Source organism: Xenopus laevis, chromosome 7S (assembly GCF_017654675.1).
Source record: "Xenopus laevis strain J_2021 chromosome 7S, Xenopus_laevis_v10.1, whole genome shotgun sequence".
Classification (NCBI taxonomy): Eukaryota; Metazoa; Chordata; class Amphibia; order Anura; family Pipidae; genus Xenopus; species Xenopus laevis.
In genome coordinates, this window is record NC_054384.1 from 106624872 (window position 1) to 106649646 (window position 24775).

Sequence of the window (24775 nt, forward strand, 5' to 3'; positions counted from 1 at the left end):
GATACAGTTCCAGCCTTGTAAGCACAGTAGGAGCATTTTTGGAGGTCCAGGAGTATAGAGGTTCCAACTTGTGATGGTAGTTCTACCTGCAGATGATCATTTTCCTAATCACATGAACAAGAAGCACTATAGGTTTGTTGGGATGGGAGTGTTAGAATTTAACTGTCCTCCCCAGACCCTGGAGATCTCAACGGAATCTTTGTTGGATAAATTGGAATGCCAATACAAGCTGGGCCTGATCTCCAGCATCAGTAGCACAATCTTGCTAATATTCTTGGGGCTGAATGAAAGCAAATCCCACCAATGATGTTCCAACATCTAGAGATATATTTCTTCAGAGTTGGATTGAGAGGATCAAGGCCCATCAGAACTGCTGCTGCATCAGGGGTGTGTACCCCCCAGACCCCCAGCAACCCCCATGGTCCCCATCCACATCCCTCCTCAAGTGTCGGACTGGCCCACTGGGATACCAGGAAAACTCCCGGTGGGCCCAGGTGCCAGTGGGCCTCTTGCTTCTAATCATTTGGTCTATTTCATGGTCATTCCATATTTCTTTATGGGAAGAAAGAGGCTTAATAATGGAAGAATAGAGTATAGTGTGTAGAGAAAAGAGACTAGAAAATAAAGAGGTTGAGTGAGGAGAGGAGATACAATCGTTTGGAAAGTGGGCCCTCAGCCTGAGGTTTTCGGGTGGGCCCTTGGCATCCCAGTCCGACACTGCCCTCCTCCGACCCTCTACCAAGCACATACCTTGTTATCTCTTCATGCGGCTCCATTTATGGTGTGGGGAACTGGAGCCGAATAGGAGCCAAAGCCAATTGGGAGCTGGAGCCAATGGGACCAGAAGCTGAGCCAGAGCCGAAGCCAAATGGGCCAGAAGCTACTGCTGAAAAAAACCGAAGCTGCTGCCTAGGAGAAAGAAGACTTTTTCTTTTTAACTTTTATTGGGAAGAGCCCTGTCCACCAATGTTTTTTTTACTTTAATGGGGGACCCTGGCCACCAATTTTATTTTATTTTATTGCGGGCCCCTGCCACCAACTTTTTTGGGGGGAGGGCCTGGCCGCCAATGTTTTTTTTTTAACTTTTCTACTTTAATGGGTGGACCTTGACCACTAATTTTATTTTATTTTACTGGACTTGTTGTGGGGGGCTGGCCGCCAATGTCGCACATTTTGCCAGGGCTGTTTTTTACTCCCAGTCCAGCCCTGGTGTCCCCAAGTGTGTAATTGAGGAACATACATGGATACATGTTTTTGGATATTATAGATGTATGTTTTGTGGATATTGTATTTATTTTACACTATTTTGTTACTCATGTAAAACCTAATGTATTTTTAGGGGCAGTAGGGTACTAAGATGCCACAATTTATAATTTACCCACAATGCAGCGGTTAAGACAGTAAAAAGAAATTGGGCCCTGGGTATAGTGTATATCACTTGTTTGGTGCATGGGCTGTTTGACTGCTTTGTAGAAGACTGTGAGATATATTTCTTAAGCCACGACTATAAATACATACAGTATATGGAGATTTGTTGTGACTGCGTTAAACAAAACATGGAACCCCCCATAGGAAAATGTTGCCGGATTGTTCGGATTCTGGACCAGATATTCAACAATAAATGTAATTTACAGAACCCACTTCGCTTTTAGCCGCCGCTGGTTTCCTTGCTGCTGTAGTGGCATCAGAGTTTATTGCAGCAACATACTCAGTTATAGGAGACAGATTGAAACGCAGCATGAGGGTATTACTGAAAGTCTACAGAGTCATTTATTATGCAGAGAATGAGCAGAAAATCTCACGGAGGTGGGGGCAGCACCCTTAATGAGCAGCAAAGACATATCAATACATCGTTCTACCAAAAGGGATGAAGAGCTTGAGTGATTATTTGTGTCCTGGGTACCCCTGGAACTATAGCAGGGTGACTGTTACCCCAATGTTTCTATATATCTGTAACCTTGTTATGAGCTAAGGGGGCCCAGTCTGAAGGCCAGTTAGGGGGAGATTTGGGGTGAGTGATTATTTGTGTCCTGGGTACCCCTGGAACTATAGCAGGGTGACTGTTACCCCAATGTTTCTATATATCTGTAACCTTGTTATGAGCTAAGGGGGCCCAGTCTGAAGGTCAGTTAGGGGGAGATTTGGGGTGAGTGCTTATTTGTACCCTGGGTACCCCTGGAACTATAGCAGGGTGACTGTTACCCCAATGTTTCTATATATCTGTAACCTTGTTATGAGCTAAGGGGGCCCAGTCTGAAGGTCAGTTAGGGGAGATTTGGGGTGAGTGCTTATTTGTACCCTGGGTACCCCTGGAACTATAGCAGGGTGACTGTTACCCCAATGTTTCTATATATCTGTAACCTTGTTATGAGCTAAGTGGGCCCAGTCTGAAGGCCAGTTAGGGGGAGATTTGGGGTGAGTGATTATTTGTGTCCTGGGTACCCCTGGAACTATAGCAGGGTGACTGTTACCCCAATGTTTCTATATATCTGTAACCTTGTTATGAGCTAAGGGGGCCCAGTCTGAAGGTCAGTTAGGGGGAGATTTGGGGTGAGTGCTTATTTGTACCCTGGGTACCCCTGGAACTATAGCAGGGTGACTGTTACCCCAATGTTTCTATATATCTGTAACCTTGTTATGAGCTAAGGGGGCCCAGTCTGAAGGTCAGTTAGGGGGAGATTTGGGGGTGAGTGCTTATTTGTACCCTGGGTACCCCTGGAACTATAGCAGGGTGACTGTTACCCCAATGTTTCTATATATCTGTAACCTTGTTATGAGCTAAGGGGGCCCAGTCTGAAGGTCAGTTAGGGGAGATTTGGGGGTGAGTGCTTATTTGTACCCTGGGTACCCCTGGAACTATAGCAGGGTGACTGTTACCCCAATGTTTCTATATATCTGTAACCTTGTTATGAGCTAAGGGGCCCAGTCTGAAGGTCAGTTAGGGGGAGATTTGGGGTGAGTGCTTATTTGTACCCTGGGTACCCCTGGAACTATAGCAGGGTGACTGTTACCCCAATGTTTCTATATATCTGTAACCTTGTTATGAGCTAAGGGGGCCCAGTCTGAAGGTCAGTTAGGGGGAGATTTGGGGTGAGTGCTTATTTGTACCCTGGGTACCCCTGGAACTATAGCAGGGTGACACCCCAATGTTTCTATATATCTGTAACCTTGTTATGAGCTAAGGGGGCCCAGTCTGAAGGTCAGTTAGGGGGAGATTTGGGGTGAGTGTTTATTTGTGCCCTGGGTACCCCTGGAACTATAGCAGGGTGACTGTTACCCCAATGCTTCTATATATATATATATATATATATATATATATAAAACCTTTTCGGGCTGATTGTGGTGCTGAGGCTTATTTGCTTAGCTAACTTACTCTTCCATTAAATTGGGCACCAAATTAATGATGATTTGTTTTGAGAAACCATCGTATTTGCAAATGAAAGTGCTTTCCTGCCTTATTTGTCTCAAGAACTCCTCTGTAGCTGCTGACGCTGGCATCAAGATCCTAAATGTAGCAATTCATTTTAGGTGATTTCTGCTGCAAAGAAGGATATATTCTTGCCTGGGGTTATGTGACTCTCAGGGATGGTATTAGGGTGGGCATTTGCACTGGACCTTCAGCATCTTAAGGGTGGAACATTATGGTACAATTGGCATAATAATTCTGATATAGTATCAGTATATAAATCAGGGATCACCAACCTGTATTATCAGAGGCCCCGTATTCTTTAACTACTTCCCTGACCCCAGACTGAGTACCTGCCCTGCGCTAAAGCAAGACGAGGAAAGCAATCCCTGAGAGGGAGAGATGGGCTCTAAACCAACCACAGGCCCAAAATTTAAGTGCTGAGGGAATAACACTGAAAGCCAGAGATCTCATTACTGGAGCAATTATGAATCCAGGGAGGATAGTAACTCTGCTCATAATACAGTGCCCAAAAGCCGCTTACCACTAAGAGGGGTCACCGCAGTGATATAAGCACCGCATCCAGAAGCAGCAGCCGCGCATTCACTGCAATTATGTTTAACCCCTCTGGATACCCTGAGCATATTGATCTCTAGGTTATTTAACTCTTTAATTTCAACGTAATCCCATAAAAATGAGAAGTAACTTACAATGGAGTAAGAAAGTCAGTTAGGAATCAATGACACGTCTTTTGAAGACGTTGCCAAGAGGAGAGTCTAGTGGCATGACATGGGCTCTTGTTGTACACTTGTACCTGGAAGGTGGGTTCCCAATAAGCGTGGGGGTCTTTCTACCAAAAATAAATGAAGTAAGGCTAAAGGTTTCAGTTTTAGGGGGTTATTTATTAAAGGGGAAGTAAAGTCTAAAGTAGAATAAGGCTAGAAATGCTGTATTTTGTATACTAAACATAAACATGAACTCACTGCACCACAAGTCTAATCAAACAAATGATTTATGCTTTCAAAGTTGGCCACAGGGGGTCACCATCTTGTAACTTTGTTATACATCTTTGCAAGACCAAGACTGTGCACATGCTCAGTGTGATCTGGGCTGCTTAGGGATCGCCATAAACGATCAAAACAGCACAAGTCAAATAATATCTGCCAGAAGCCGATACAGCAAGACTGATTAATAATCAGAATATACAGACTGCACTGGGTCCTGTGTTGTCATGTAATCTAATGTGGGTTTTATAGTTTTTGTATTGTTTAATACAAACTTTCTCCAACTCTGCAGAACCAGTGGCTGCAGCAAAATAATCCTCCAAATAGAATCCCAGTTTATCTGTTTAAATCTGGCTCCATGATCTTTGTCCCTGCAGCTGGAGTTGGAAACAGTAAAGGGGATGTAAAGGCAAAAATAAAATCCAATACAAATCTCTACACAGTCGCCGACTGCTCTACAGGGAAACAAACAAAGCTGCTTGAGTTCTGTATGGCTGGGAAGTAAGGCGGGGGCTCCCCCTGCTGTACATAAGTATGATTGTTTCCCTGCAGAGCAGTTAGGGACCGTCTGACAATTCCTATCCACAGCAGTAAATGAAGGGAGAATTTCACTGCACACAGTCAGGTTTCTTATAAAAACGGTACACATTTTTTAATTAAAGTATATTGGAGATAGATTTCTTTTTATTAAAGAAAGTAGAAATGGGATTTTATTTTTTTTGCCTATTCATGCCCTTTAAATATCCTCCCAGTCGAATTGTGAGTATATTGTAATTGGAAAAATTAACATGAATTCAAAATTCGATCTTTGATAAATGAGCCCCTGGCCAGACTTTATTGGCTTAACAGCACCTAAACTAGTGACTTGTGCTATAGGAGACCTTATCTAAAGACCTTTGTGGCGGTCTCCACTGTTCCCCTGTATATATCATCACTTTATAATGCTCTCTTTTTAAAAAATCAAGACCTATTTTGGCCATGCCCCATTTATTAGTCGTACACACAGGTCCACCTCATTGCACCAATCCCTGTCCACATTCTGGTAAGCCACACCCCTTTTCCGATGATTGAAACATGTGACAGCTAATAGAAATCCCCTGCTTTCCACCCTATCTGAATGGCACGTGATTTTGTTATTCCATATTAATTCTTCTTTACTTTGCTGAACTTAATTGTGTCAATTTTTATGTACTGTTAATTTTCCTATTAAACCTTTTAAAGTTTAATAGCCTTTTAGTGCTGGATAATTGAGAGTTCATGCGAGTAATGTTATTGCTAATTATCCCAGGTTATGGTATTATATTAGCGCTCTGTGTTTCCTCTGTTCTTGAAAGTGGGAGACCCCCTGGGGTGTAATGTCTTCTTTCCTGGGGGGCATTTACCAAGCTGATGCTGAGCCAATAGATGTTTGGGGTAGTGTTTTGGCCACTATACCCCTTCCTACTTGTGCCCGACTGATAATCTGAAAATCTTAGAGGGCCTTAGTGTGTTCTCATTATTGTTATTCTTCATTTATACAGCAGAAGCATTGGTATATTATGTTGTAATTAATAACGAATGTTCAATTATTCACCCGTGTCCCAATAGAACTTACAATCTAATTTCCCTACCAGAAAAACACACATACACACTCGACTCACTAGATTTAATTCAGGAGGTTATTAAACTGGCTGTTTGTTTTTAGGGCGTTGGCGTTTTTACTTTGTGTTTTTAAAAAAGCTCCATCGGGCATAAATACGCATAAACTGTACTACCACTGAAACAAATGGAAAACGCACTATGGCAATTCTTACTGGCGATTGCAAGCCGAAAACCGCCACAGGACGCCAGTATTGGTGTTTTTCAGCAGAATACGTGAAGAAACGACCAAATCAATAGACTCTATGGGATCTGCACGTTTGAAACCACATTTTACGTAAATACGCAGTGTATTTTAAATATGGCGTCCAAATTCTCGCAAGATAAATTACGCATATATGTTTTTACGGCGTATTAGGCCGGTGACGTAATTAAGTTGCGTATGGACGATCATTCCTGCTCCATTTTGCATGTAAATAGTTTTTCTATTTTTAAATAGCTTTTCTATTTCGAGCCAGCGGAATTATGGGGAACGAACACAATGAGAAGTGCATGTTGGGAAAAGAAACCTACGTGCTGAAAAACCCATGTTGATGGTCGCGTATGGTTTCAGTGACGTATATAAGCCCGACTGAGCTTTTTTTAAAAATGCAACGTAAAAATGCCATGTCTGACCCTGCCCTTAGACTCAAGAAGGAAGTGACAGCACCCAGAGGAACCTCACCCAACACTGGGAGACATTGGGAATAAGATTAACATATTAAACAGAGATGTTATATACCTTGATTGCCAGAACCCACAGATTGCCAGTTATACAGCCTATATCATACCTCCCAAGTGTCCCGTTTTTCATGGGACAGTCCTGATTTTGACAGTTTAGCCCGCAGTCCCGGATTGTTACTGAAATGTCTCAACTTTCCCAGAGCCCAGAATACATGGCAGGTGCACTTGGATACTTTGTAACAATTTAAGATAAGCAGGTCTCTTGGGGAAAATGTGACTTGCAGCTTAAAGGGCAATTAGATACATTTGTAACAATTTAAGATAAGCAAAGAAACAACTGTAACAATTTAAGATAAGCAGGTCTCTTGGGGAAAATGTGACTTGCAGCTTAAAAGTATTGTTCAGTGTAAGAATAAAATTGGGTTGTGCTAAATAAAAAAATGTATCTAATATAGTTAGTTAGGCAAAAATGTAATGTATAAAGGCTGGAGTGACTGGATGTTTAACATAATAGCCAGAACACTACTTCCTGCTTTTCAGCTCTCTTGCTTTCCACTGATTGGTTACCAGGCAGTAACCAATCAGAGACTTGAGGGGGGGGGGGCAAATGGGACATAACTGTTGCTTTTGAATCTGAGCTGAATGCTGAGGATCAATTACAAACTCACTGAACAGAAATGTCCCATGTGGCCCCCCTTATAGTCACTGACTAACTCAGAGTTAGAGAGCTGAAAAGCAGGAAGTAGTGTTCTGGCTATTATGTTACACATCCACTCACTCCAGCCTTTATACATTAAATTTTTGTCTAACTAACTATATTAGAAATAGTTCAAACCCTAGAAATAGTTCAAACCCTAACAACCAGCTGATATTCTAAGACGAATTGAATGTTGTCTTAGAATACTACATTATACTAAAAGTTAATTCTATAGTGAACTACCCCTTAAAGGGATTCTGGTTTTTTTATGATGTAGTTTTTATTTCTAAATTACACTGTTTACACTGCAAATAATTCAATCAATATAAAATTAAAAATTACAATATAAAAAGTAACTCCTGAACCAGCAAGTGTATTTTTTAGTTGTAATAATGGTGTGTAGGTGCATCTCAGGTCATTTTGACTGGTCATGTGATTTCAGAAAGAGCCAGCACTAGTGATGGGCGAATTTATTCGCCAGGCGCGAATTCTCGGCAAAAACGGGTGCTGGCGTCAAAAACGAGACGCCGGCGTCGTTTCGCGAATTTTTCGCCATTTTTCAGCGAAGCTAAACGGTGCAAATTCGCCCATCACTAGCCAGCACTTTAGGATGGAACTGATTTCTGGCAGGCTGTTGTTTCTCCTACTCAATGTAACTGAATATGTCTCAGTGGGACCTGGATTTTACTATTGAGTGTTGTTTTTATATCTACCAGGCAGCTGTTATCTTGTGTTAGGGAGCTGCTATCTGGTTATCTTCCCATTGTTCATTTGTTTGGCTGCTGGGGGGGAAGAGAGGGGGATGATATCACTCCAATATGCAGTACAGCAGTAAAGAGTGACTGAAGTTTATCAGAACAGAAGTCACATGACTGGGGCAGCTGGGACACTGACAATATGTTTAGCCCCATGTCAGATTTCAAAATTAAATGTAAAAAAATCTGTTTGCTCTTTTGAGAAATGGATTTCAGTGCAGAATTCTGCTGGAGCAGCATTATTAACTGATGTGTTTTGAATAAAAAAAAATTTCCATGACATTTCTGCTGCACCTTGGCACATGTTATTTTCAGAACGCCCTATTCCTAGAGGCTACAGCCGCCTAAATGAAGCCCCCAGTCTATAGGAAGCACCAGTGATGATATTGAGCTCCGGTGTTGGCAAAGTAGAAATTTCAGAATAGTGTTACAGTGTGTGTAGTTCAGCATTTTTTTACTGTGTCACAAGTGTCATGTGCCTGAGGGCACCTTATTGTTCTGCAGTATTTCTTTGTTGCATTAAAACCTTTATCCATAACCCTATTCATTTCCAGCTGTGCCACTGCAATTTCACAACTCATTGCTTTACAGAACCTTCCTTCCAACCCACCTCTAATTATTTAGCTCTGTCTCTCCCCCAACTGCAAACCGCTACATTTTCTCACTTTAATCTCCATCAGCGCCATCCAATTCCTTCCACGGACAGGGCTGATTATCTTTTATTCTTGCACACTCACGGGCTGGATAAATGAAAATGCTAATGTGTTAGACTGAGGTCTACTGAGCTGTCGGACAGGGAGAGACATAAGACAAACACTCAGGGGACCCCCAAGGCTCTAGCTGTAAATTGGCCTCATGTCAAATATTAATATTTAAATCTTCATTCAGATCATATATTTCGTTTGCGGCATTTTTCTAGTGTCTCTATTGGATTCCCATGGGTTGCAAAGGGCGGGATTTGTAATGAGCGAATCTGTCCCATTTCACTTTGCCTGAAAAATTTGCAAAAAAATTCACAAAATCTGCAAAACACATTGAAATCATTCGGCAAAATTCTTTTATGCACCATTAGTTTTTTTTTTTCACTCCAAATGCATTATGCATCACCGGGCATTTTTCTTGTGGCGACGGTTTTGTCTTGGCTACATTTTTGTCTCAGCGACTTTTTTGTCCAAATGCATTAAAGTCATTGGGCATTTTTTCTTATGGTGACTTTTTTGTATTTGCGACAATTTTGTCTTGGCGACTTTTTTGTAGTGGGGAAATTTTTGGCGGATTTTTGCCACAGTTTCGAAAAAAAAGAATTTGCAAATGGCGAGTGCGGAATTTTGCAGTGAACCCATGGCTGGTGATAATATTCGCTCATCACTAGCCGTGATTGGTGTAGTTTTTAGACATTTAAAGCAAAACTATATCTCTGAACAATATACGTCGCTATAAAAAGATATTGCATAAAACAGCTAATATGTCAAACTCTGCTTCGTGCCATTAACCATTTTTATTATAATATACTTTTTTATTAGTATGTGCCATTGGGTAATCCTAAATAGAAAATTGCCATTTTAAAAAATAAGGGCCGCCCCCTGGGATCATAGGATTCACGGTGCATGCAAACAAACCAAACAAACCATACATGTTAGGTCACATGAGCCAATTAACAGACAGAATTCTGTCTTTTGCTTCCACACTTCTTCCTGTTACAGTTGTAGTATTTCTGGTCAGGTGATCTCTTCCTGTTACAGTTAGAGCTGCAGTATTTCTGGTCAGGTGATCTCTTCCTGTTACAGTTAGAGCTGCAGTATCTCTGGTCAGATGATCTCTTCCTGTTACAGTTAGAGCTGCAGTATTTTTGATCAGGTGATCTCTTCCTGTTACAGTTAGAGCTGCAGTATTTCTGGTCACGTGATCTCTTCCTGTTACAGTTAGAGCTACAGTATTTCTGGTCAGGTGATCTCTTCCTATTACAGTTAGAGCTGCAGTATTTCTGGTCAGGTGATCTCTGAGGCAGCACACAGACCATCACTAAATGGTGGTTCAAGGCAAGAGATGTAAAGGGCAAGATTTACTTAAATATATATACCAGTTTGGTATTATTCTTTATTATGTCACTTAATTTAAAATAAACTAGCTGTTGCTCAAGTACATACCTCCCAACTGTCACATTTTGAATGGGACAGTCCTGCTTTTGACAGCTCAACCAGCAGTCCTGGATATGTACTGATATGTCCCGAGTTTCTCTTTGATCTGCTGCACTGAACAGCCAGAAAAATATACAGTTTATAACTTAATTAGCTCTTGGCAGATAATACATACTTAACATACTTTTGTAAAATTTTTAGATAAGATAAGAATTTACCCAACTTAAAGGGCAATTCACCTTCATGAGCACAACTGTAATAACATATAAAATACACAGAAATGTGTGAACTTTCATAACCTGCCAAATTTTGTAAAATGGACATGGTAATTAGGGGTTATGGTCACTAAAATGGGCACCAAATCTTTTTGACCCTCTTTCTGTTTCCAAAATGTTAGGAGGTATGAAAATATTCGTCTTGATGGTATAGTTTTCCTTTAAGCAGGCACATTTTTTATTGTGAGGGAAGCCTCTCCAGGCACAAATTGGAAGTCACTTCGTATACCATGGGTCTAAATACTGTATACAACCCACGAGGAGAAATAACTGCTCTCCTAATTCAGTTCCAGTTTTCCCATAGACTTCAATCCAGGTTTCACTTGATCAATCTTCACTCCGAGATACATTTTTCTGAATTGAATTGCATCTCAAAATGGATCTTGTGACTCCTTCAATGGAATCTCATCCATCTTGTCTGACCCAAATTTTTTGGTGCATTTTTCCCCAGTAGAGACAAAAGGGTCAGAAATGTTTCAACCCAAGCCTGACCCTAACCCGATACTTCTCAACTCCTACCCAACCCAGCCTGAAGCCCTATTCTCCTTTTTTGGCCCTCACCCAACCAACTACTTTTTGATGATGCGTATATGGTTGGGATGAGCCATTACAAGGGATGGGTCTATGACATCATCAAAGAACAAGAGCCATGCTTGACCCACTCTCTGCACAACCTGCACCTGTAGCTCATCTTATTGGCCCAAACCCACCCAACTTGTGACTTAACCCCTGGTTCCAGTGAGTTTCAGTTCAAGCCTTTCATCACTAGATCTCAAATAGGGTGAACTGTTCTTTCTTTTCTGCTCCTCATATGGTACATATTATCCTCAAATTAGGAAACATATTAAAAACATTACATCTTACCTACTTCCTGCGGAACACACTACACATAATCAGTGGGGGGGGGCTTTTCTGGGGTCAGTCTTTCTTGGGAACAGGAGTCATTAAAACATGAACAGTGCAGAGGAAATGGGAGCTCCTGCAAACCTTATCATATTGATAAAATTTTTATATTTCTATGAATGATTTCTATGAATGATTTTCAGCACAGTTATCCTGTTACCGCTGATTTTTAAATCGATCATTCTTTTATCTTGTTTGGGTTGTACAAAACTATAAAGAGAATGAAATCCTTTAAACTGACTGCATTGAATTAAGAATTGTCAAAACAGCAAATGGCAAGGTATTGTCAATTAGAAAAGGAGTAACCCCTAACGGGAACCCCCCATGAAAATGTTGGCTTAAGTTCAGGTTGAGGTTACATCAATGGGGCCAATGATTCGCTGTAGGATAAAGCTCATGTAACTCAGGTATTATACTCAACATTGAAAGATTTTAAGTTTCTTCTGGAGTAAAATAAATTGCCCAGAGAGATGCTTTGTCTGAGCATCATGATGTCAAGATAACTTGGTTTCTAAAGCTTGTGTGTTTGGGCTCCATGCGTTTAGGCACAACAGGATCTGAACTGATGAATGATCAAGGAGATCAATTACCATCCAATGAATGTGTATTTATTAAGCATGGTCTTCACTCTCTATTTTTCAGTTCCGGCGAAAATAGTCAACATCTCGTCCAGTGTAACTGTAAATGAAGGTAGTAACGTGAATCTCCAGTGCTTGGCCGTGGGGAAACCTGAGCCTACTATAACCTGGCAGCAGATAGCAGGTAAGAGGGGGAGCAAGCATTGGGTTCCTTCATAGACACCAACTGGGATGTAGTACAGGGGATAAAGATGTTATAGACACACAGACCCCAACAGGTTGCAGGTACAGGTATGGGACCTGTTATCCAGAAATCTCAGGACCCCTGTGTTCCAGATAACTATCTTTCTGTAATTTGAATCTTCATACCTTAAGTCTACCAGAAAATAATATAAACATTATATAAACCCAATAGGCTGGATTTGCCTCCAATAAGGATTAATTATATCTTAGTTGGGATCACGTATAAGCTACTGTTTTATTATTACAGAGAAAAAGAAAAAAAATCAGGATTATTTGGGTAAAATAGGGTCTATGGGAGACAGCCTTTCCAAAATTCATAGCTTTCTGGTTATTGAATTTCCAGATAACAAAACCCATACCTGTACCATGGTCACATGTAAAAGGGGTAGGGCAGCCACCTTTCAGTGGCCCACGATCCAGGCAGAAGGCGGAGCCATGATGTCAAAGGGGTGGGCCAGTGACATCACCACCAGTGAGGAGCGAGAGACATCACAGGGGCGTGGCTATGATGTGGTGATCAGCCATTGGCTGATCATCATGTCAATCAAGGGGGATCCTGCCCGGTTTTCCATACTGGGCAGACTGTCTTGGCCCGGGCAGTCCTTCTGAAAACAAGCTGTCCAGGTCAAATCCAGACAGGTGGCAACCATGGATAGAGGTGAGTTCACAATGCTACTTACAGGGCATGAGGGATATGCACATTTAGAAAGAGGAAATTTAAAAACTTGTGGTCTCTGGAGACTTGAGTGTTCCTATTGTTTGCCGCCCCCACCTCTTATAATTTGTGTTGTTTACCTTCAGAAAACGCTAGCCCAATTTATCTTTTTTGAAACTTCCATGAACTGATTAATGTTTGGAAAAAAACATATAAGGCTAGAAGAGTCTGTGTGCCAGTCTAATGGGCAATCAAGTACCGGGACCTTGCCCCAAACCCCAAGGCACAATAAACCAATTATTATCAAAAAATATCCCGTCTCTCAAAGCCCATAAAAAACAAAATTTATCAAACACTCATATTAAACGATTTACATACTGACCCAGGGTTCAGTATGTAAATCATTTAATGAGTGTGTAGTAAAATGTGTTTTTTTATAGACTTTGAGAGAAAGGATATTTTTTGATAATAATCTGATTAATGTTTGAGTCTATTTGCTGCCTCACATTGGCTTTGTACTGGAGAAGGTGTAAGTGTGCTGCAACATAATGGGTTTGTGCAGAATGCTGTGTCTGCTGGGGCTGCCTATTGGGTTTGAACTGGATGTTGTGTTTATAAAGCTCAGAATATTGGGTTACTACAGGGTTATTTAAATGTCTAGCATCAGTTGTATTGGTCACTGTGTATACTCAGGGGGAATTAAGCATAAAATGTAGGAGCAGTAATGGACGTGGAGGTAGTAAAAAGGAAACAACAGCAGAAGGGTGGGGGGCACATACATCAGGAGGCAGAAAGAAGCAGCGTTATTCATTATATTCATACATTATCAGCCAGCCATCGTGCTCTTGATGTATTAGTGTAATGCATTAAACTTATACATCATTGCAGGCCACTGACTTTGATGTATGGAGTTAGAAGGACGCCAGTAATATGGGAGAGTTGGCCAGAGAACTGAAGCACAAATGGAGAGATTTTTCCGATATATTTTTGCATACAGTGTACTTGATAATAATAAGCTTTGCATTGTTTCATGTTTAATAACTGTGCCTATATGTATGCGAGAATGCAGCGCCAGGCTGAATTTTAATGTATTTCCCTGTTGTTCTTAAACAGAGGGAAACCATCACATTGTGCTAATGGGTCCCAAAGAGGCAAAACCCCTAGTTGTCCCAAATTGTTGCATTGAGGATGCCAGACACTCTCAGGGACCAGACAAATATCTCCCAACTGGCCCATGGACTGACAACATAAACCTGCTCACATAGGAGTGAGTGTCACCATGGGGATCACATTGTGGCATAGATCCATAGATCTAGATTTAAGAACTATGCGCGGCCCAGCTTTTTGGCTGGACTAACACTGCCCTTGTATTGGTTAAGGAACTGATAAGTGGTCAGCCCCATTACAAATTCACGCTAATGGACCAGCAGTAGGAGAATACAGATCAGGCAATTAATTATTAAACCCCAAATGGGTTACCATGGGTTTGTTGTTTATAGGCCAGAGAGCTCACAAATATGAGTAATACTTTATATACATTAGGGATGTCCAACCTGTGGCCTTCCAAATGCAATGCCCAACATGCCACCAACAGCCAAAACCTTTGCAAGAATGCCGGGAAATTAAGTGACCGGAGACCTCGTATCATTAACTTTCTAATGACTATATAAAAGTTACCCTCCATCACTTCCATGCCCTTATTATACCCCTAGTCCTACCTGCCCTTATTCTTCTTCTACATCATGATAATCTCTGACTTTAGGGAACTGTGGAAACCTTTAAACCTTCAACTGAGGATACCATTGATCCTATGCTCTACCGCCCTGATATGACACTTAAAGGGCATGTAAAGGCAAAAAAAATAAAATCCCATTTTTACTTTCTTTAATGATAAAGAAACCTATATCCAATATACTTTAATTAAAAATTGTGTACCGTTTTTATTAGAAACCTGACTGTATGCAGTGAAATTCTCCCTTCATTTACTGCTGTGGATAGGAATTGTCAGACGGTCCCTAACTGCTCTGCAAGGAAACAATCATACTTATGACCAGCAGGGGGAGCCCCACCTTACTTCCCAGCCATGCAGAACTCAAGCAGCTTTGTTTGTGACGTTCCCTAAGCAGCCCAGACCACACTGAGCATGTGCACAGTCTTAGTCTTGCAAAGATGTTTAACAACGTTACAAGATGGTGACCCCCTGTAGCCAGATTTGAAAGCATAAATCATTTGTTTGATTAGGCTTGTGGTGCAGTAAGTTCATGTTTATGTTTAGTATACAAAATACAGCATTTCTAGCCTTATTCTATTTTAGACTTTATATGCCCTTTAATTCCAAAGTGCAAATACTATATTTCCAGGTTATATGTAAACCTATGGTACAAATAGCTTGCCTACAAGTGCATTGGGTGTAGTCAAAGTGTTAGCACCACCAAGGGATAAATAGATGAGAAATGTTACTCTAGTTTTGGGCTTGTTCTGGGGGTCCCAAAAAGTAGATTGTGATTTGATGGCTCAAAGATCACAGAAGCTAAGCATTGTTCACAAGCAACTCCATGAAGTTCTTCTTCTTTCTGTTAATAATGAATTAATTATAATTAATAGCTTGAGAAATAGGCCAGCTGCACAAGATTTTGGTGCAATAGTACATCAACAGGTCCCATTTTAAAACTGGACAGATTAGATAGAATTGCAAGATGAGCTGTCAAAACCCACCCAAATTGGTCCAAATCACTGAAACTGCATGACCATTTATGGCCAGAGTATGAAGAACCCCAGGCCAAATTGGGCCAAAGATCCAAACCAATCATATTGATGACTAGCACAATCAATTCTATTCCAGCCAGAACATGTATTTATTTGTTCTGTTCAATTTTGATGAAAAAGTAAAGACAGAAGCCAAACACACGGTGGAATAGAAGCAGTGTCAGACTGGCCCACTGGGATACCAGTAAAGTCCTGGTGGGCCCAGGTGTTAGTGGGCCCTTGTGATGCTAAACATTTGGTTTATTTCATGGTCATTCCCTATTTCTATGAGAAAAAGATATTAAATAGATGGAATAATCGATTATAGTATATAAAGAAAAGAGGAGAATAGAGGTTGAGTGAGCAGAGGAAGAATAATAGGACTGAGAGTTGGCCCCTGGTTTAAGGTTTTTGGGTGGGCCCCTGGTGTCCCAGTCCGACACTGAATAGAAGGAGCTTAACCCACTCATTAATCACAGAGTGTGGCCAAAGCCATATTATTCCAATGCTTTCCAGAAACTGTGAACAACCTACTTTAATGAAACATTTTTGGCCCCATACATGGAGACCAAACATGCAGACCAAACCCATCTATATATTGTGTGTTAGTATAGACGGACCAGCTAGTGCTCATTGTCTTTATATTTTTCGTTATCTTTATATTTCTGCATAGGTTGTGGCCATTGTGAGTTGCTCTTAGCTGCAATTACTTTTAACAGGAAAGAGAATAAATTATAGCCCAATATGACTAATTGAATAAATCCACTGTATACGCTGACTGTGCAGATTATTGCCCTTTAAACAGACTCACTGATTAATGTTCCTCTATCTATCTGGATCAGCTGTGCCACCCTCTACTTCTAACAGTTCCCATTTAATATCCTAATTATTAACCCCATAATTTAAATTCATTAAGTTGCTTTGCAGCCACAGGCAGTGTGGTCTTTCATGTCTCATAAGGACTGAGTCTAATGGCAATAGCACAAAGGGGAAATGCCACCTGTGTAATTTAAGATGGGGTGGTGGGCAGCAGAACACTGGCATTTGAATGCTAATCAACTGGATCTTTCTGGTTCACTAACTGGTCAGCAGTGAGTGACAATCACCCAACCAATGACATTGCCCTAAGAGATCCATTGATGTGAAAGTTGATTGGAAACATTATGGAATCTCAGAGCATGGTCAGTTGTGGGAAGTTCTATTACAGAAGATCACTACATGGTCAGAAGTATATGGACACCCAGTGTCCAATCACATTACCTTATGCACAATGAGATGCATGCGGGGGTGGAGCGATGCAACCGGCTCCTGTAGGCAGAGGTTTTTTAGCATTGGACCTGTCTCGGCGGGGGCCCACGAGGGGAGGTTTCCAGCATCAGACCTGGGTCGTTGGGAGCCTACAAGGGCTGGGGCCCACTGGGTTTTCTCCCAGTGTCCCGTCAGCCCAGTCCGACGCTGTGAACACCTTTTTGACCAATATCTCATTCCCAAGCCAAGGGTATTAATATGAAGTTGGTCCTACCTTTACTGTCTTTAGTCAGTTGGGAAGGTTCCCCTAGATAAGTTGTTGGTGGGATTTGCTTCTATTCATACGTAAGAGGTTGGGCATTAATGTTGGGGATCAGGTCTGGCTCACAGTTGGGGCTCCTGTTTGTCCCACGGGAGTTCATCTGGACTGAGGTCAGATCTCTGTGCAGGCCAGTCACATTCTTCCAGTGCTATCTCAACCAACTCCATTCTCAGTTCTGTATGGACCTTAATTTGCCACAAAGTAGGAAGCGTGGAATGGCCACCAATGGCATTGGTGGAGGCCCTTTGTAAAAGCAAGGATGGCTGTGACTTAAATTGCCAATTCCAGTAAGAAGAAGTGTCTACATACTTTTGGCAATATAGTAGACTCTGAGTGACCTTCTCTTAGTTGTCCAACCACCATGATGGTAGAAACTGACTGTAGGGAAAGTAGGTAGACCTTACAGTACTAATGTGGCTTAAAAGTAGGGTAAGTAGGATTGAAAGTAGGATAAGACATCACATGTCTTTTCCTAGGCTTGATATGTGATCCCTGATGTCCACAATGCTTTAGAAAGGATTCTGGTTTCCACTTAACTATTAACACCAGGTTTGGATACTTACATACCCAAAATCACTCACCTTACTCCGAGAGATTCTTGGTCCAGCTGCTCTTCTAAATTCATTATTTATTTTGTTGAGAAAGAAAGAGGCTGATGTTCTTCTGCTTAGGAAAGATGTGAGAAATGTTTCTAATTTTATTCCTAAGCAGAAGAACATCAGAACAGCCTCTTTCTTTCTCCTGACAACTTCCTTGACTACTTGCTGGTCAGACTGGTGGGAAACTGACCAGCAGGTGGCGCTGTTGTAACAAAATTCATCCATATTAACAGTACACGTATCCCTTAATATCTTGGAATAATAACAAAATAAATAATGAATGTACATTGCAAAATTTCTTAGAATAGCTCCCTCATCAATTTTACACTCGCTTATTTTAAAGATTTACTTATCCTTTAAAATGGTAAAACGGCTATTTCTCTTATCAACGACATTTCTTTAATATAATCAGATCCTCAATGGAAATGTCCAGCCAACTTGACAGAGCTCGGCATATAATATATTACACGTGCTGATCTTCAGCAGATTAGGGAAGCAGTTTCCTTTTGACATTCACATGTTTCCATGACAGCTCACGTATGTTATATCTGTGTCCTGTACTGATGGGAAGGAACTGCAAAGTGGAGATGTAATAATAACAAGACGTGCAATTGCTGTCAAGCTAACAGGGATCTTCAAAGAAATCTCTATCGACTGTGTATGTGACAGGTCCCATTTGTACTTAGTCAGCTGACTGCATGTTAATCGCTCTTGGGAACAACTCTCTTTCTCTATATATATAAAATTTATATATTAAAGGTAAGTTAGTTATATTAAACTGTGTACAGAACAAATACCCCAGCAAAATTATAAAGCTACGTATCATTAGAGGAGCCCTGGTGTATTCCTTAAGCAATTAAGGTTTCTCAAGCTAATACCTGTTTAATATTCTAGTATTTTAGTAGGCAGCATATAGTCATTTAAAGGAGAAGGAAAGGTTACAATTAAGTAAGCTTTATCAGAAAGGTCTATATAAATACACCAGTAAACCCTCAAAGTATTGCTGCTCTGAGTCCTCTGTCAAAAGAAACAGCACATTTCTTTCCTTCTATTGTGTACTCATGGGCTTCTGTATCAGACTTCCTGTTTTCAGCTTAAACCTCCAGGGCTAGGGCTTGAGCATGCTCAGTTTGTTCCTCTCCCTTTTCCCCCTCCCTCCTCCCCTCTCTGCTGTAATCTGAGCCCAGAGCTATGATTGAGCAGGGAGAGACTTAGGCAGGAAGTGATGTCACACCAAGCTAATATGGCAGCTGCTATCCTAAACAAACAGGGAGCGTTTCTATAGCTGTTTACTCAGGTATGGTAAAGCATTCTGCAGAATAAATATAGTGTTATAGCTTCCACTAGTGTGCCTAATCTATTTGCAATTAACTGCTTTGATAGCTTTCCTTCTCCTTTAAGGTTTCTCAAGCTAATACCTGTTTAATATTCTGGTATTTTAGTAGGCAGCCTATAGTAATTTTATTAATACTACACCTTAAATAAAACCTGCTCTTTATCGAAGAGCTATCAGTAACATTGACAAACATATGTGTAAAAGGTTTAGGAGTGTAGAAGAAATAAATACATTTGGGAGAATATTTTAATCAGGGAGCGCGCCATTTTTTTCCCGGCATGCCTTTCCGCAACTAAAATGGCTGAAATCAGAGTACGATGGCTTATAGCAATGCTGATAACTTTTAAAAGATGACAAAGAAACATCAGCCAAGGTTTTGAGGTTTTATATAGACATTAAAATGTTCATATTTATACTGCATTATCCTGTCATTAAGGTAGTTGCCCTTTAAATAATGGCAGAGCAATATGGATACATCTCCATATGCAGAACATATTTTTTAGAAGGGAGTAACATACTGGAAAAAGCTCATCTGATTGTGACACGGCTACCTGTAACTTGGGGAGTCATTTTTGTTTCTCTGTAGCTCCGAGGTCTGTAATCCTGAGAATTTCTAATCCAGTTTGATGTCCTCATTTTCTGCAGAGGCCTCTAAGGCAACCGAACCTTCTACTGCCACCCAGTGCTCACACACAGTCTACAAAAAGCATTTGATATTATTCCATTGATTTTTCTATAATACAGTTTCAATCATTATGGGATTTTTTTTATCAAAGTGCACCAACAGCAGTTTTCTTTTTCACTCTTGGGTTTTTGCATAATTGTCTACTTTACGACATGATTAATTTGATGGGTTTGATATAAGGTCGGTTCTTGAGTAACGTCTTCTCTCTGCAACACTGGTAATATTACCCCCATTAAAAGCAATGGTTTATGACAGCTCAGTGATGTACAGATTTTGGCAAAAAGTCTTGAGCGTTGTGATGTTTACGATTATTAGGAAATTCCTTGCAGTGGTTAAATGTCTGATCCCTCAATACTCCATCAGTGATCAAGTTTTACAGACCATGGTCATTGTGTGGAGCACTTCTATGGACCACAGATGCAATGACAATAGAGATGGATACTCAAAACAAAAATCCGAATTGCCAGATAATCCCAATGTATAAGGTTGTCAGACCACTAGGAATAGTATGACCCCTCTTCAGTTATTGTTATTGTGCCAATGCAGGTAGGGATGCACTGTATCCACTATTTTGGATTCGGCCGAACCCCCGAATCCTTTGGGTAAGAATACCGAACCAAATCCGAATTTGCATATGCAAATTAGGGGCGGGAAGGGGTAAACAAGTCACAAAGTCACGTAATTTTCTTTCCCTGCCCCTAATTTGGATATTCAAATTAGGATTTGGATTCAGTTCGGCCAGGCAGAAGGATTCGGCGGAATCCTGCTAAAAAAGGCAGAATCCTGGCCGAATCCCAAACGGAATCCTGGATTCAGTGCAAATATATATACCCCTAAATGCAGGTACACCAAATTAAACAGAACAAGAAGAACCAGGTAGCAGTTGCCTTTGGTTTCTCTTCTACAGTCAGAAAAACTTTTACCCATATTAACCAATCACTGAACATTTTTATTGTCTGGCAGATACATTTTCTGTAGATTCTACTGGACGTAAAACAGGCCACACACCACACAGATCTGTTTGTTTGGCAAGGTTGCCAAGCGATTGGACCTTTCCCCCCCAATATGCCCAACTTGAGCTGGGTGATATCTCATTGATCCGATAGTTTGACCTTCGGGTCAATGATCCTGCCATAATGGGGGCTATTGCAGGCGGCTGGAAGAGGACCATGTCCATGCGCCTATGGAAAAATAAAACTTGCTTGACTGATATCTGCCCAATTTTTGCAGGCAGATATATATTGGGCAGGTCCATCAGTGGGTCCCATGCACAGGCCAATAACCTGCCTGTTATTGGTCCTTCTGGACCTTTCTCAGCCTATGTATGGCCGTTTAAAGACTCATAATGGCATAATATAAACATTTTACCCTCGATCTGCTCCCAGGGCCAGCCTCTGGCAGGGATATGTAATCGCTGCATGGGACGTGTTGTTCTTTCTTCGGCTGCAGGTCGCTGCCCATTCGCTTGAAGTGACAACTTTCATATTGTGTTTCTTGTGTTGTAAGCGTGTGTTTGTGTCTCATTCCTACCCACCATCCCTCGTTCCTTTCCAAACCCTAATCCTTTCCCTCCCGCCTTTACCCCACAGAGGGCTTCTCGAGTGAAGGCGAACTCTTGGAGATCACGGAGATAAACCGGCAACAGGCGGGAGACTATGAGTGCGTCACCTCCAATGGGGTCTCCATCCCTGACACCAAGAAGGTGCAGATCACTGTCAACTGTGAGTTTCCATTTAATATTTCCTCATAGTTTCTACTGCCCTTTATATATTTACTTGTTCTTCTAGATCAGTGATCCCCAACCAGTAGCTCATGAGCAACATGTTGCTCTCCAACCCCTTTGGATGTTGCTCCCAGTGGCTTTAAAGCAGGTGCTTATTTTTGAATTCCTGTCTTCGAGGCAAGTTTTGGTTGTATAAAAACCAGGTGCACTGCCAAACAGAGTCTCAATGTAGGCTGACAATCCTCATAGGGGCTACCAAATGGCCAATCACAGCACTTATTTGGCACCCCAAGAACATTTTTCACGCTAGTGTTGCTCTCCAACTCCTTTTATTCTGAATGTTGCTCACGGGTTAAAAAGGTTGGAGATCCCTGTTCTAGACAATGGTTTGGGGTTTTGTGTTTGAAGGCACCATAAATAAATTGCTGAAAATAATAAAGCAGGAGTATCAGCGAATAGCCAATAGAGGGATAGAGTAATAAAAGGGGCTAATGGTAAGAGCCAAACAAATGCCGCCGTGCAGAATATATTAAAAGAATCTGCAGAAGAGGCGCGGGTCCTTAAGAGGGATTGGAGTTGTACAATCCAGTTAGTGGAGGAAGTTACAGTAATCCTGGCGGGAGATGATCACGGAAGGAACATTTTCATTTAGAAAATTGTTACATTTGTTTCAGATGTATAACGTTTACCACCGGGGAAACTTTAGTAATTACAATAAATGCAAAGTGAACAGCAGCGAAATATTTCTGTATTCCTGCACGGCGTACTAATAACAAAATATGAAAAAGCTTGCCTGAGGCGGGAAAAGCTGACATTTATTAATATTATAATGAAAGATATGTCATGCGGCATTCAGGCCTCGTCGGAGGCAGAGCGGCTCATTGTGTTGGGCTTGAAAAAGTCCTTGAATGTGTGCAGGGAAAATGATGCCAAGACAAGTGCATTGTGGGACGGGAACAAAACAGAAGCTAAATGAGAGATTGGTAAAATACATAAAAGAAATAAGATGTTAACAAAGGGGAAGTAAACCCTGTTGACTGCATTTTAAGAATCCCACAATTAATCAGAATCTGGTGACACTTATAGAAAACTATACCTCCCATTGGGGCTAGGCATTTGGACATGGCACATTAACTCCCTAAAATTCCCATATAAATGCCACTTTATTGTCCACTTTGACAGGGCTCAATTATTCTTAGAACCTTAGTTGGAATAAGACACAGCATGGGTAGGACTTGGCATGTAAGCGAAAAATGCAGCTTATTTTTGAGAAAACATGGAAGATGACTGCAAAGTGTTCCTAGTTTAGCATCACTTATAGCCTTTAGTTAAAGGAACAGTAACACAAAAAAATTAAATACTTGCCCTGGTGTGTTTGCTCTAGGAACACTACTATAGTTTATATAAACAAGCTGCTGTGTAGCCATGGGGGCAGCCTTTCAAGCACAGGATACACAGTCGATAACAGATAGGTACTACTATAGTTTATATAAACAAGCTGCTGTGTAACCATGGGGGCAGCCATTCAAGCACAGGATATATAGTAGATAACAGATAAGTACTACTATAGTTTATACAAACAAGGTGCTGTGTAGCCATGGGGGCAGCCTTTCAAGCACAGGATACACAGTCGATAACAGATAGGTACTACTATAGTTTATATAAACAAGCTGCTGTGTAACCATGGGGGCAGCCATTCAAGCACAGGATATATAGTAGATAACAGATAAGTACTACTATAGTTTATACAAACAAGGTGCTGTGTAGCCATGGGGGCAGCCTTTCAAGCACAGGATACACAGTAGATAACAGATAAGTACTACTATAGTTTATATAAAACAAGCTGCTGTGTAGCCCATGGGGGCAGCCATTCAAGCACAGGATACACAGTAGATAACAGATAAGTACTACTATAGTTTATATAAACAAGCTGCTGTGTAGCCATGGGGGCAGCCATTCAAGCACAGGATACACAGTAGATAACAGATAAGTACTACTATAGTTTATATAAACAAGCTGCTGTGTAGCCATGGGGGCAGCCATTCAAGCACAGGATACACAGTAGATAACCGATAAGTACTACTATAGTTTATATAAACAAGCTGCTATTTAGCCATGGGGGCAGTCATTCAAGGCTCAGGTTATATAGCAGATAACAGATGTACTCTGCAAAATCCCATTGCATTCTATTCTAACAGAGCTTATCTGTTATCTGCTAAATAACTTGTGCCTTTTCTTTTTTTCAGCTTGAATGGCTGCCCCCATGGCTACACACCAGCTTGTTTATATAAACTATAGTAGTCTTTCTAAAGCAAACACATATTTTTTACCAAAGGGGGCAATAGAACATTATATTTAAATTACTTTAAAATGCCTTGCTTTTTTCTGGTGTCACAGCCCCCAGCTGTTTGGAGAAGTAAATGCAATATAGTGACTGCGGAGGGCAAGTACCATTAAGCACCATTCTTTTCCATGGACATATTTCCCTATATCCAGATGCTCCATTAATTAACCTTTTAACTTTAACCCATTTACTTAGATCCACCCTACAGCATAAATGCAAAGAGCGCCCAGTCGCCAGTAGGCAAATCCGCAGTGTTACGATGCGAAGCAATGGCCGTGCCTCCCGCCAAGTTTGAATGGTACAAGGATGACAAACGGTAAGCACAGTGCCAAGCGCACTATCCCCAACTTCCCGAATGTAATTCGTAATTGCAAAGGCCTTTTGTTTTGCAGGATCATTCCTTGTTCAGGGAAATGTGCAAAATCCTTAAAGATGGTGGCCGTCCAAACACACATGGCACTGGTTTTCACATTGGCTGCCATGTTGATTAAGTCCTTAAGACAGCAACAGAGAAGGGGCCCATCTACTATAGCTAGTTGTTAATTGTTTGCTGTGGTTACTGCTCTGATGCAGGTATAACCAAAGCCGGAACTGGGGTAGGCAGAAGAAGGTGCTACCAAGCGTGCAGTGATGGGGGGGGGGCACAGGGCAGCTAACTTTAAAATTGTCTTCTGCCTACCCCTAGTCCGTGTTCGCACCCCCCCTTCTTTCCCTCTCCCCTCCCTCCATTGGCTCTCCCCTCCCACACCTCCGTTGCTCTCCCCTCTATCCTCTCACCCTCCCCTCCATGCTCTCTCCTCCCTCTCTTCTCTTCCCTC

At 41.3% G+C, this 24775-nt stretch overlaps 1 protein-coding gene across 2 annotated transcripts in view; it reads left to right on the forward strand.

The window, feature by feature from the left end:
- Window positions 1-24775, forward strand: part of LOC108705251 (igLON family member 5-like) — a 240842-nt gene that overhangs the window by 202840 nt on the left and 13227 nt on the right. For both annotated transcript variants that reach the window (XM_041571695.1, XM_041571694.1), the window contains exons 4-6: window positions 12122-12241; window positions 21480-21611; window positions 24153-24273. In XM_041571695.1, coding sequence (XP_041427629.1) covers window positions 12122-12241; window positions 21480-21611; window positions 24153-24273 — 373 coding nt within the window. The remainder of the gene's footprint in view (window positions 1-12121; window positions 12242-21479; window positions 21612-24152; window positions 24274-24775) is intronic.